Source organism: Myotis brandtii, unplaced genomic scaffold, assembly GCF_000412655.1.
Source record: "Myotis brandtii unplaced genomic scaffold, ASM41265v1 scaffold733, whole genome shotgun sequence".
Classification (NCBI taxonomy): Eukaryota; Metazoa; Chordata; class Mammalia; order Chiroptera; family Vespertilionidae; genus Myotis; species Myotis brandtii.
In genome coordinates this window covers 2320128-2334623 of record NW_005370908.1, presented here as the reverse complement: position 1 = coordinate 2334623, position 14496 = coordinate 2320128, and the positions used below count along the sequence as shown (strand labels likewise).

The 14496-nt window shown below is 36.2% G+C and overlaps 1 protein-coding gene across 1 annotated transcript in view; it reads left to right on the top strand.

Moving 5' to 3' along the window:
• Positions 1-14496, top strand: part of GALNTL6 (polypeptide N-acetylgalactosaminyltransferase-like 6) — a 612339-nt gene that overhangs the window by 53479 nt on the left and 544364 nt on the right. The window contains exon 2 of the mRNA XM_014530359.1: positions 3457-3595. Coding sequence (XP_014385845.1) covers positions 3457-3595 — 139 coding nt within the window. The remainder of the gene's footprint in view (positions 1-3456; positions 3596-14496) is intronic.

Below are 14496 nucleotides of genomic sequence, written 5' to 3'. Positions count from 1 at the left end.
CAGGAGCTGCCCCCAGCCTGCAGGCCCCAGGCCAGCCAAGGCAGGTGCCAGCAGGGGCTCCCCGATCACCCTGCCAGCAGCCCTGCAGAGGGAGGTGACCAGCGGCTGTGGTGGGGGGCCGGGCCAGCGAGTTTGCAGTGCCAGGCCAGCCAAGGCAGGTGCCAGCAAGGGCCTCCTTATTGCCCCGCCAGTCACCCCACAGATCGGCCCTGATCGCTGGCCAGGCATAGGGACCCTACCTGTGCATGAGTTTCATGCACTGGGACTCTAGTCCCATATAATAAAACCCTAATATGCAAATAGATCAAACGACAGCCAGTCACTATGATGCGCACTGACCACCAGGGGGAAGACGCTCCATTTACTTTTAATTTACTTGTTTCCTTATATTTAAAGTGGATATCTTGTAGAGAATATAGAGTTGGGTCTTGTTTTTTGATCTACTCTGTCTTTTAATGGTGCACTGAGACCACTGCTGTTCAAAGTTATTATCGATATAGTTGAAACAATATCTACCATATTTGTTACTGCTTTATAGTTTTTATCTTTGTCGTTTGGTTTCAATTTTTGCTTTCCATTCTTATTTGCCTTTTGTGGTTTTAACTGAGCATTTTATAGGGTTCCATTTTCTCTTCTTAGCATATCAATTGTACTTATTTTAAAAAATGTTTTAGTAGTTGCCCTACAGTTTTTAATATACATTTACAACTAATCCAAGTCAGTTATCAAATAACACTATACCATTTTACTGGTAGTGTAAGAACCTTATAATAATAAAATAATTTCTTTTGTCTCTTTTATTATTGTTGTGATTCATTCATTTCTCATATATATATACACACATCTTTGAATTCAGTGTTATTATTATTTTGAACAAACTATTATCGTCTTGATATGAAAAATAGCAGTGTGGTTTTTTTAAAATTTTATCCCCACTTATTCCTTCTCTGACAATCTTCCTTTCTGTATGTACATCTGAATTTCTGATATATAGAATTTAAAGAACCTCTTGAATTTTTTTTTTTCAAATTAGGTCTACTGAGAAAGTATTTATTTCTACTTTAATTTTGAAGGATAATTTCACAGGGTACAGAAATATATGTTGTTATTTTTCTCTCAACTATTTATTTCAGTTCATTCTCCTCTTGCTTGCATGGCTTCTGAGAAGAAGTCTAGTGTAATTCTGATCTTTGTTCTCCTGTAGGTTAGGTGTTTTTGGTTCTCTTCCCCCCACCCCACCCCCCTTTGAGTTCTTTCAGGGTATTTTTCTTTATCTTTGATTTTCTTTAATTTGAAAATGACATCCCTAGGTATAGTTTGTTGTTGCTTGGCGTTTATCCTGTTTGGTGTTCTTTAAACTTCATGGATAAATGACTCGGTATGACTTGGTATCTGACATTAATTTGGGTAACTTTTCAGTCATTGTTGTTTCTAGTGGTATTTCTTCTGTTACTTTCCCTCTGTCTTCTCCTTTTGTCTTTCCCACTATGTATGTTATACCCTTTTAAATTGCAGTAATTGGATACTCTGTTCCAAACAGGTTTTTTTTTTTCTATTTGCTTTTGGTTTGAGGCTTCTAATAGTACCTGGTATATAACCTCCAGGTCAGAGCTTATTTCCACAGCTGTGTTCAGTCTACTAATAAGCTCATCAAAGGCGTTCTTTATTTATGTTACAATGCTTTTATCACTGGCATTTCTTGTTTTACGCCTTCAGAGAATTTCCATCTCTCTGCTTACATTGCCCATCTGTTCTTGCATACCATTTACTTTCTCTTAGCATATGAATCGCATTTTAAATTCCCATTCTTAAGTCCAACATCCCTGCCATGGCTGGTCCTGATGCTTGCTCTGTCTCTTCAAGTCGTGCTTTTTGCTGTTTGGTATGCCTTGCTTGTAATTTTTTCTTGATCGCTGGACATGCTGTGCTGGGTAAAACGAATTGCTGCAAATGGGCTTTTAGTAATGTGAGGATGAGGTGCGGGAGAGAGAGGGGAAGTGTTCTACAGTCTTAAGATCAGGCTTTCATTGAGCATAGCCTCCAGACTGTGAACTTCACGACACGTTTGCCCGTGTTTTCCTCGCCTCTTTGGTTGAATAGGATGGCTCACGTGGGCTGCATTTGTATTCTCCTCTCCCAGCTCAATTAGGCTCTGAGAATAGCTCCGCAGGTGAGGTTCTGGTTAAAGGATTAACTAGTTTCACCGGAGGACAGACCTTATTAAGACAAACACTGGGCTCTGACCTGTTTGTCAAAATGGCTCCTTTCTCCTTCCCTTACTGGATGTACAAGAGGGTTTTTCTTCGATATTTGATCTCAGAACCGGGTTGAGCTTCTGGGGGTAACTCTCCCCAAATTATTGGAGCCCCTATCACTTGGTACCTTCCCTTTGGAGTGTTTAATGCTCAGACTTGTCTGCACTGAGCCTCCAGCAACTTGTCAACCTGCAGCTCAGGTTTTTCTCTCCTGGCACTGGTTCCCAAGCCCTCTCCACGCCTGGGTCCCTGCTCTGGTAAGCCTCAACTTTCTGTGTTCTCCTGTCTGCCCCTCTAATTTGGGGGGGCTGCGGGGGCGGGGGCAGCAGTTTGCTCTCTGCTCTCTCCTCTCTTATGGATCCAAGAAGAGTTCATTTTTCGGCCTGTTTGACTTTTTACTTGTTAGGATGATGCATGCAGAACTGGAAAGTAGAAGTGGTAAATTACATTTCAATGAAATAAACTTAGAAAATGTTTAGGACATTTGTACTTAAAGCTTTAGTAACACAGTAAATAGTTTTTTTTTCCTAAAAACATACAAATTCATTTTAAAAACACTGAATAGTCATTTTGCAATGTAAGAAGTACAAATGATAAATGCATCTGAAGTTATTAATTGCATTAGTAATCAAGAAAGGCAAATTAGAGTATGAATAATATATATGTCACCAGTAAATTTTGAAATACCATCCAATGCTTCTGAGCATGTTTGAAAATTACCAAAGATATTCTAGCAATTCTCATTGTAGGAATTATCCTTCCTTCTCCAAAAAGACATAACTAGGAATATATAAACAAAGATGTTCATTTCAACATTGTTTATAATAAAAAAAATTAAAGTATATTTTCAGTGGAATGGTCTAAATGGTGCTGCAATGAAATGTCAATCATTGGAAGTAAATGAAAAGATAGCTTTCTGTACAATTATGTGAGATAAAATCAAATTATACAGCTGTATGGATATTAGAATCAGAATGCAAATGTTAGGAAACATACACCGAAAATCTATCTTGAACATATTTCTTTTTCCTAAATAAAGTAGTAACATAAGATGGCATAATCAAATCTTACTGCTAGTGCCTTCTGTGGAGTATGCTAACAGGTGACTAAAGAAATATACCCTTTCAAAGCGTATTATCTGTGTTAGAAAATGGAATGGTTTTTACACAGATGATAACCTTGCTTTCTTGCCTCCTGCTAGGGAAGGGTGAGCATGGGAAACCTTACCCCCTCACTGAAGATGACCACGATGACTCAGCTTACAGGGAAAATGGTTTCAATATTTTTGTCAGCAACAATATCGCTCTGGAGAGGTCTCTGCCCGACATCCTGCATGCTAAGTGAGTATCAGCATGCCAGTGTGGGGGGGGGAGGGGTGGTTTCTTTTTGTTTAGCTAATTAGTTGTATTATGTTTAAGATGTCACTAATGTTTTTGCCCTAATAATATTATAGAAACTTTTCTATTTCATAGTCTTAAATAGGTCTGCTTTAAATTGGAATGATCTTTAAAATTCTAAAAGAATAGGGCCTCTAAAACTTAAGACATGTGTTTGTTATTGAGTCCACTGTATTATTTCCATTAAAAATGAAACGTTTTTAGATAATACCCATACCGTTACATTTGATCACATAGATTACGAAGCAAACAAGTTTTTTATTTTTTCTTGTGGTTAGTGCTGTCAGGATGTGTGTGTATATATACTTTCTATTAGCTTCATTCTTACACCGGTCGTAGTCAGTGCCATTCCAGTTACATCTTCCACGAAGAATGCCTGAAATAAATGGATCCATAATTCAAAAGTAATGGCAGTTGCTCAATTTTCTTTCACTTTATGAATTGCTTGTGGCTTGTCAATCGACAGTGAGTTCAGTTTTTACTGAATTAATAGCTAAATGTTATCGTGTAAAGGGAAACAAGAATAATCCCTCTTCTCTGTCCACACCTACCTACTCCTAACATTGCTTAAAGTACATTGCTTTTTTCCCCTTAGTTTATTCTGGTTTTCTCAATAGCATACATAATGCCAAAAGTATGCCATAGAATGTGATCAGAATTTGAAGTTGTGGAATTCTACATATTTGAGAAATCTTTTCAACTATAATATGTTTAATTCTCCCCCACCTCACTCTTCCTTTGGCACCACTGTTATGACATAAAGAAAGTTAGAGAAAATAAAATAAGGGCAACTAATAAAAGTAGGAGTCAGAATTTAAATTAAACCAGTAATGTACAGTAAATAAAACTCTTAATTTTGTGCAAGAATAATTAACCTTTGCAAAAAAATATGGTTTGGAGCACTACTAGTATTTTACTTGCCCTATTGTGCTTTTGTAAATTCATTTTAAAATATAAAAGAATTACTGGTTTCCCCCTCAGGTTTTATGAGAATGTGCATTTCCCAATATAGTTAAGCAGAGGATTAATATGAAGAACAAATAAATTTTTCCCTAAACGAAATGCTGTATACATGGGTCTGGTCCTTCCAGGTAGCCAAATTATTCCCAGGCCACCTGAAATTGTCTACAGTAATTCCCACTGACCTAGAACGTGTCTAGTTATGAGAAATTGTAATACCTAATTGTACACCATCAAAGATGCATTAAATTGCATTGTTGGCATAATAAATATGCTCAGAGAATAATTTCCATCCACCTCCTCTCCCACCCCCACACTTCCAATCTTTGTGTGTTCAAGTGGAAAGAGTTGCAGATGGAGACAATGCGAAAATCACTGAAGTCAAAACACGGTTGATATTCCCATTCTCCTCAGAGACTGTATTTCCAATTTAACTGCCACCTTTCGGAGAAAGATGTTCTTAGGCAATAATGGAAAATGAAATTTTAAAATGGAAAGAAAAATACTTTAGAAATTTTATTAGAGTCACCGAGATTGCAGTATCAGAGGACATTATTATAGATGTCAGGGAATAAAAATGTGGCTACAATATATTCTGTGACCATATTTTTACTTATTTATTGAGGCTGGGTAACTAGAAGGACAAATAGTCACCTACTAGAATGATACCAACAAAGGGAAAAAAAAACCTGAGAATGTTGAGATAGAGGACTACAAGGTGTTAAGTGTGAGATACAAAAATGATATTAACCTGGTTCGTCCATTTTTTCTGACTCTCAGTGAGGCAGGGAGATCTGAAGTTGCCTCTGATTTTGTCAGGATCCTACAAGCAGGAAACCAAGAGTCAAATTTGCAGGGATCCCACTGTTTAAAATCCTACACTTTTGACCTCATCTGTGCTTCTCAAAATGCAGGCACACATAACTGTAAGGGTGTGCAGCTCTGTGTAAATGGCACTTGAAATTAAAAAGCAACTTGACACCTATTCCAGTGTTATCAGTTTAATAGGCTGCAGGTGAATGGCCACAGCGTGTTTATATGGATGGGCTCTTGGAAGAGAATGCAAAATGTATGTGACTTGCAAGTGTTCTCTACCCATTTATAAATTCACATTCAGTAAAAAAAAAAAATCATAGTTCTAAAAAATAATCAGTCTTACTTTTTGCAGCAGCATGGATGGACCTAGATGGTTTTATACTAAGTAAAATAACTTAGAGAAGTGGTTCTCAACCTTGGCTGCACATTAGAATCACCTGGGAATCTTTTTAAAATCCTGATTTGGGGCCTCAGAAATCAGGATTTTAAAAAGATTCCCAGGTGATTCTAATGTGCAGCCACGGTTGAGAACCACTGACTTAGAGAAAGACAAATAGCATATGTTTTCACTTATATGTGGAATCTGAAGAACAAAACAAACAAACGAAAAAAATAGAAACAGACTCATAGAGAGCATACTGACAGTTGACAGATGGGAGGAGGGTTTGGAGGGCTGGGTGAAAAAGGTAAAGGACTTAGGAAGTACAAATAGTTATAGAATAGCCACATGGATGTAAATTATAGGGAGTATAGTCAGTAATCTGCCCTGTAAGTCATGTTTTTAGGTGTTTTGATTTGCTTAGTGCATATTCTAATGAACTGTGAAGAATTTTTAGAACATGAATGATTTCAGAAATTACAAATCAGAAAGAAATTTGTCCTTTCTTCTTCACTAGCATTAAATGAACCACTTTTTTTTTGGCTTTATTATATCATTGAGTTAGTAATAGATTCCATAAAGTAGGAGTCATAGAAGAAGGAAAGTAAGTATGTTGGACTGTGTGCAATAATTTGATCATCCTAATAATAAATTCCAAGCTTTTCATTAATGTTTTACCAAAATTGGTTGTATTTTTCTCAGCAGTTTTTTCACCTCCCAATTTTGTAAATTACATTTTCATTTTCCGTACTATTTATGCTTTGGTATTGTCAAATTTTCCACTTCTTTTTCCATAGTATTGGTCCTACATTTCTGGTTGACTTTTGCACATTTTAAAAGATATGTCTACATTTAAATACTCCCTTCTTTAGTTACTGCCTGATTATGTCTATATCCATAGTGCCTGGGCTCAACTTGAGATATGTCCTTAGAACATATTTTCTTTATATTTTATTTAATGTAGTGTTGATAAGAATTTTGCTATGAGAGCTTCTGCATGGCCAATGTCTAGTTAATAGTTATCTGGCTCATCTGGCTTCATTTTACCAACTTCAGAATTTCCCCACCTGTATATTGATGGTGCGTTGTTCGTTTTTTGTTTTTTTTATTCAGTCATCTGGCATGCTACATCTTTGTATGCTATAAAACATCTTATTTTCACCTCCAGCTCAAGATCAGAATTATAAATAGGGAACAGAAAACCATGAAGGATGGATGGTCTGCAAACTGATAAGCTTATGCATAAATATATTGTTAGCAAGATAAGATTTAAGAATATTTAAGTATTACTCCATATATATGAATAAATTAATCAGTAATAACCACATACTCCCTATAACAGTGATGGCGAACCTATGACACGCGTGTCAGAGGTGACACGCGAACTCATTGTTTTGGTTGATTTTTCTTTGTGAAATGGCATTTAAATATATAAAATAAATATCAAAAATATAAGTCTTTGTTTTACTATGGTTGCAAATATCAAAAAAATTTTATATGTGACACGGCACCAGAGTTAAGTTAGGGTTTTTCAAAATGCTTACACGCCGAGCTCAAAAGGTTCGCCATCACTGCCCTATAACATGGTATAAATAATATTCGTAAGATGAAATTACATCTATGAAAAGAGGAAATGCATGAGATTAGGACACAACAGAGCCATGTGAAAAGGAGAGTTGATGAAGGCTTTTCAGAAGATCCCGGTCAATGCATCAGTAACATCAGGTTAACTTTATTGCTGTTATGAAAGAACACATGTTCATACAGGTCCAGTTGATGCACATGTACATTAATTAAGATGCAGTTATGAGGTGGCTTTGTAACTGGGATATTTTTGAATTAAAATAGTTATACTCCGGCCTGGCTGGTGTGGCTCAGTGGTTGAACCAGGAGATCACAGTTGATTTCTGGTCAGGGCATATGCCCGGGTTGTGGGCTCAATCACCAGTGGGGGGCATGCAGGGAGGCAGCAGATCAGTGATTCTCTCTCATCATTGGTTTTTCTATTTCCCTCTCCCTTTTTCTCTGAAATCAATAAAACATTAAAAAAATTAAATGTTTTACTCTGAATTGTGACTTTTCCCTTTCTTTTTTTAATTAAATATATTTTATTGATTTCAGAGAAGAAGGGAGAGGGAGAGAGAGATAGAAACATCAGTGATGAGAGAGAATCACTGATGGGCTGCCCCCTACATGACCCACATTGGGGATTGAACCCTCAACCAGGGCATGTGCCCTGACCCCTGATCTCCTGGTTTATGGGTCGAAGCTCAACCATGGAACCATACCGGCTGGGCAAAAATGTGTATTTTCCCCCTCTATGCCAAAAACTACACAGAACTTTGGGAGGTGCTAGCTTCCTTTCATATTTTTATTCTGATTTACTTGTGAAGTGATGAAGTATCTTCTTTCACCAAGTTTACAAGTGAATTTTGAAGGAAATTAAGCTAAAATGACTGTCATGTCCTCCTGTCAGGTTTGAATACTATCACAGAGAGAGATGGGAAACATGTCCTTTGAATCAAATGCTCTTCCAGCCTAGGGTATGTCTAAATTTGACCAAACAAACAAACAGAACCCTCTCCCTCCCCCCACCCCCCGACACACACACACAGAATGCAGACTGGTGCAGCCACTGTGGAGAACAGTATGGCGTTTCCTCACAAAACTAAAAATGGAACTTCCATTTGACCCAGTGATCCCATTTCTAGGACTATATATCCCAAGAAAACAGAAACACCAATCAGAAATGATATATGCACCCCTATGTTCATAGTGGCACAATTTACCATAGCTAAGATCTGGAAACAGCCTAAGTGCCCATGAGCAGATGAGTGGATTAGAAAACTATGGTACATCTACACAATGGAATACTATGCTGCTGTAAAAAAGAAGGAATTCTTACCATTTGCAACAGCATGGATGGAACTGGAGAGCATTATGCTAAGCAAAATAAGCCAGTCAGAGAAAGATACATATCACATGATCTCACTCATTTGTGGAAAATAATGAACAACAAAAACTGAGGAATCAAAATTAGAATCAGAGTCATAGAAGCATCAAACAGACTGTCCAACCTATGAGGGAAGGCGGGGGTGAGGGGGTAAGAGATCAACCAAAGGACTTGTATGCATGCATATGAGCAAAACCAATGGACACGGAGGGGGAGTCCTGAGGGCAAGTGCTCAGGGGTGGGGGCGGCTGGAGAGAGGTTAATGGGGGAAAAAGGAGATTTATGTCATACTTTAAACAATAAATAATTTAAGTTTAAAAAAATAAAAGAAAATATGGTATAAAACACACACACAGATGTGGGGGGGCGGCATTGAACAAGGACAACAGATAGGAAATAATCTTTTAAAACTGTTGTTCAAGTGGGTACCCTTCAGTCACTTTTATGAGTTAGCTTATGCAAATTAGCATAGACATTGATACATTAGTACATTTCCAAGGTCTCTTTCCTTGCCTAGTATTAATTCTCTCTCTAAGGTGTAATGCCAAAATGTATCTCGAGTGCATGTACTTCCCTTATGCTCAGCTATACCCACTATCATCTCTTCATTGGAATTTTAGAATAACCACATAATTGGACCTCACACACTCCCTCTTACTTTCCGAAGAGTGAGTAATAGTGAGCATTAAGAACTAAGGCATATCATCTAAAATACTTAAAAGACCCCCTGTTGCCCTAAAAGTAATAGTCCAGAAAAACCACCACCACCCTTCATATTCTCACCCCGACTTACCTCACTTATCTCGGCCTCCACTTTTGCTCTTCCCAGCGTTCAAGATGTTCCCATGGTAATGCCACAATGAACACACAGCTGCATGAACACAACACACAATTTTGTTCCTTAGTATAGACATCAAAATATCCTATTACATTAAAGTGTTCATCATATTGCCATATGAATATTAATTTACAGATCAGTTTTTACGTACGAGGAGACCAAATAAATAAGGAGTGATACCATCCCCTGCCATGCACGCGCTATCAAACACACTCACGTTTATCCAGTAGTCCAAACTAATTTTTCAGGCCTGTCAAAGCAAAATAAATTACCAGTTATCACTGCTTTATCAAACCCAACTGACATGGCAAGATTAGAACAGCGAAACAATGTGACTGAAACCAGCCATTGGAAATTGAATATCTGACATTAAAACAATTATGTAAATTGGTGCCTGGAAAGGACTTACATGGATAGGCTCCCTAGTATGCTTGTCACTAGCCAGATGCCAAGTTGACATTTTATTCTGCTGCTACTGAGAACAGGGCCAAGAGAACTTCAGCTGAACTACGATGGCTTTGCAAGTAATCATACAATGATGAAAAATTAAAGGAAAGTATTTCCCCTTTCTGAACATGAGTGGTTCCCTTGAGAAGATTAAAAAAAAATTTTTTTTTGGTTCACTAGCTATACTATACGTAGTAAAGCCATTTTATAAGGCGTTTGATAAACTAAAAGGCAGTAAATTAAATAGTTAACTAATTAATTGATTTGGAGAGTGTCCAAGATGTTGACACTGGTACTTGTAAATGTGTCAAACGGTGGTCTAAATGCACCCCCAAAATACAGGACCATTTTGCTGTAGCCACGAAGTCAAACAAATTACAGTATTTCAACTTTCTTTCTCTCCCACACACAGCCTAATGAAACTGACTGGAACTGAATTGGCACTCTTTATCAACATTTCAGAGAATTATAATGATTATTATAAAATGGTACAAGATCATAATCATTTAGAACGTGGACTCTAATGCAAGCTCAAAATATCACTTCCTGCCTGTTTATTATCATTACTGTGCAATAGCATTTTACCACATTTAACATTATCTGAAATATGTTCCAAATTTCATTTGTTTCACATGAGAAATATATATATATTTATACATATATATAAATATCATTTTATATCATATATATATATATCATTTTATGAAAAGAAATGTAAGAAAAACAACAAAAAAGCACTCCACCCAACAACAGCAGTGTATATATTCTTCTCAAGTATGCATGAAACATATCTTCAAGGTTGACCATACCCTGGGTTACAAAACAAATACTACAGATTTTAAAAAATTGAAATTTTACAAGTATATTCTATGACCATAAAATAATTAAAAATGTGCAGAAAAATAACAAGACAATCATCAATCACTTGGAAATTTAAAGCAATCAGTATTTCAAAAGGAAATTTAAGGGAAATTTCAAAATATTTTTAAATGAACAAAAATAAAAATTTTAAAACTGTTTATTTCAAGCAGTTCATATAATGAAATCATTCTAATCTTCTATCATTCAGTGCTGGTAAAAATAAAGAACAAAAGGCCTCAAATCAATAATCTAAGCCTTTACCTTAAGAGACTGAAAAAAAAAGGAACAAACTAAAGAATAAATTTCTTACTGTAACCATGGAGTTATCTTTATGTAATTGCTTTTCTATCAACTTTTACTACTATATTCAGAAACCCTGTTATTAGGCGCATAAAACATTTTGTTGTGTCCTCTTGATGACTTGATCTCTCTATCATGAAATGAACTTCTATGGAAGTGGAGCCTTAAATATTATAATTTTTGTCAATGATGAAATTGAATCTTGTTTTTCCATTAAATGTCATCACACAGTTTCCTTTTTTACTTAAAAGCAGGCAGAAGACTGAAATGGCTGTGTTCACTAGTGTGGTTTGGCAAATATTTCTGATGATGTTCCTTCTGGATCCTATAGGATAGCATATCCCTTATGCTGTGTGACTACTTCTGACCAATGAGTTGTAAGCAGAAAGCATTATGTCATTTTAGAGGCAAACCACTTCATTACCAGTTCGAGACCCATCAGCCTTCTCATTTACCTCTGGCATAATGACTGACAGGTCAAAAAGTTGCTGTTTGCACTGACTACAGTGAGCAGAGATTTTCTTGCCAATCAGTGGTGAACATGCAGAAGAATTAAAAAACAGAATATTTGTTGTTTTGAGCCATTGGGATCTGGCATTGGTTATGAATACAACATAACATCCTCACTGATCAGTCAGAGAAAGATACATATCACATGATCTCACTCATTTGTGGAAAATAATGAACAACAAAAACTGAGGAATCAAAATTAGAATCAGAGTCATAGAAGCATCAAACAGACTGTCCAACCTATGAGGGAAGGCGGGGGTGAGGGGGTAAGAGATCAACCAAAGGACTTGTATGCATGCATATGAGCAAAACCAATGGACACGGAGGGGGAGTCCTGAGGGCAAGTGCTCAGGGGTGGGGGCGGCTGGAGAGAGGTTAATGGGGGAAAAAGGAGATTTATGTCATACTTTAAACAATAAATAATTTAAGTTTAAAAAAATAAAAGAAAATATGGTATAAAACACACACACAGATGTGGGGGGGCGGCATTGAACAAGGACAACAGATAGGAAATAATCTTTTAAAACTGTTGTTCAAGTGGGTACCCTTCAGTCACTTTTATGAGTTAGCTTATGCAAATTAGCATAGACATTGATACATTAGTACATTTCCAAGGTCTCTTTCCTTGCCTAGTATTAATTCTCTCTCTAAGGTGTAATGCCAAAATGTATCTCGAGTGCATGTACTTCCCTTATGCTCAGCTATACCCACTATCATCTCTTCATTGGAATTTTAGAATAACCACATAATTGGACCTCACACACTCCCTCTTACTTTCCGAAGAGTGAGTAATAGTGAGCATTAAGAACTAAGGCATATCATCTAAAATACTTAAAAGACCCCCTGTTGCCCTAAAAGTAATAGTCCAGAAAAACCACCACCACCCTTCATATTCTCACCCCGACTTACCTCACTTATCTCGGCCTCCACTTTTGCTCTTCCCAGCGTTCAAGATGTTCCCATGGTAATGCCACAATGAACACACAGCTGCATGAACACAACACACAATTTTGTTCCTTAGTATAGACATCAAAATATCCTATTACATTAAAGTGTTCATCATATTGCCATATGAATATTAATTTACAGATCAGTTTTTACGTACGAGGAGACCAAATAAATAAGGAGTGATACCATCCCCTGCCATGCACGCGCTATCAAACACACTCACGTTTATCCAGTAGTCCAAACTAATTTTTCAGGCCTGTCAAAGCAAAATAAATTACCAGTTATCACTGCTTTATCAAACCCAACTGACATGGCAAGATTAGAACAGCGAAACAATGTGACTGAAACCAGCCATTGGAAATTGAATATCTGACATTAAAACAATTATGTAAATTGGTGCCTGGAAATGACTTACATGGATAGGCTCCCTAGTATGCTTGTCACTAGCCAGATGCCAAATTGACATTTTATTCTGCTGCTACTGAGAACAGGGCCAAGAGAACTTCAGCTGAACTACGATGGCTTTGCAAGTAATCATACAATGATGAAAAATTAAAGGAAAGTATTTCCCCTTTCTGAACATGAGTGGTTCCCTTGAGAAGATTAAAAAAAAATTTTTTTTTGGTTCACTAGCTATACTATACGTAGTAAAGCCATTTTATAAGGCGTTTGATAAACTAAAAGGCAGTAAATTAAATAGTTAACTAATTAATTGATTGGAGAGTGTCCAAGATGTTGACACTGGTACTTGTAAATGTGTCAAACGGTGGTCTAAATGCACCCCCAAAATACAGGACCATTTTGCTGTAGCCACGAAGTCAAACAAATTACAGTATTTCAACTTGCTTTCTCTCCCACACACAGCCTAATGAAACTGACTGGAACTGAATTGGCACTCTTTATCAACATTTCAGAGAATTATAATGATTATTATAAAATGGTACAAGATCATAATCATTTAGAACGTGGACTCTAATGCAAGCTCAAAATATCACTTCCTGCCTATTTATTATCATTACTGTGCAATAGCATTTTACCACATTTAACATTATCTGAAATATGTTCCAAATTTCATTTGTTTCACATGAGAAATATATATATATTTATACATATATATAAATATCATTTTATATCATATATATATATATCATTTTATGAAAAGAAATGTAAGAAAAACAACAAAAAAGCACTCCACCCAACAACAGCAGTGTATATATTCTTCTCAAGTATGCATGAAACATATCTTCAAGGTTGACCATACCCTGGGTTACAAAACAAATACTACAGATTTTAAAAAATTGAAATTTTACAAGTATATTCTATGAGCATAAAATAATTAAATTAAAAATGAGCAGAAAAATAACAAGCATATTTTCAGTAATCAGTATTTCAAAAGGAAGTTTAAGGGAAATTTCAAAATATATTTAAATGAACAAAAATAAAAATTTTAAAACTTTTTATTTCAAGCAGTTCATATAATGAAATCATTCTAATCTTCTATCATTCAGTGCTGGTAAAAATAAAGAACAAAAGGCCTCAAATCAATAATCTAAGCCTTTACCTTAAGAGACTGAAAAAAAAAGGAACAAACTAAAGAATAAATTTCTTACTGTAACCATGGAGTTATCTTTATGTAATTGCTTTTCTATCAACTTTTACTACTATATTCAGAAACCCTGTTATTAGGCGCATAAAACATTTTGTTGTGTCCTCTTGATGACTTGATCTCTCTATCATGAAATGAACTTCTATGAGAGTGGAGCCTTAAATATTATAATTTTTGTCAATGAAGAAATTGAATCTTGTTTGTTTTTCCATTAAATGTCATCACA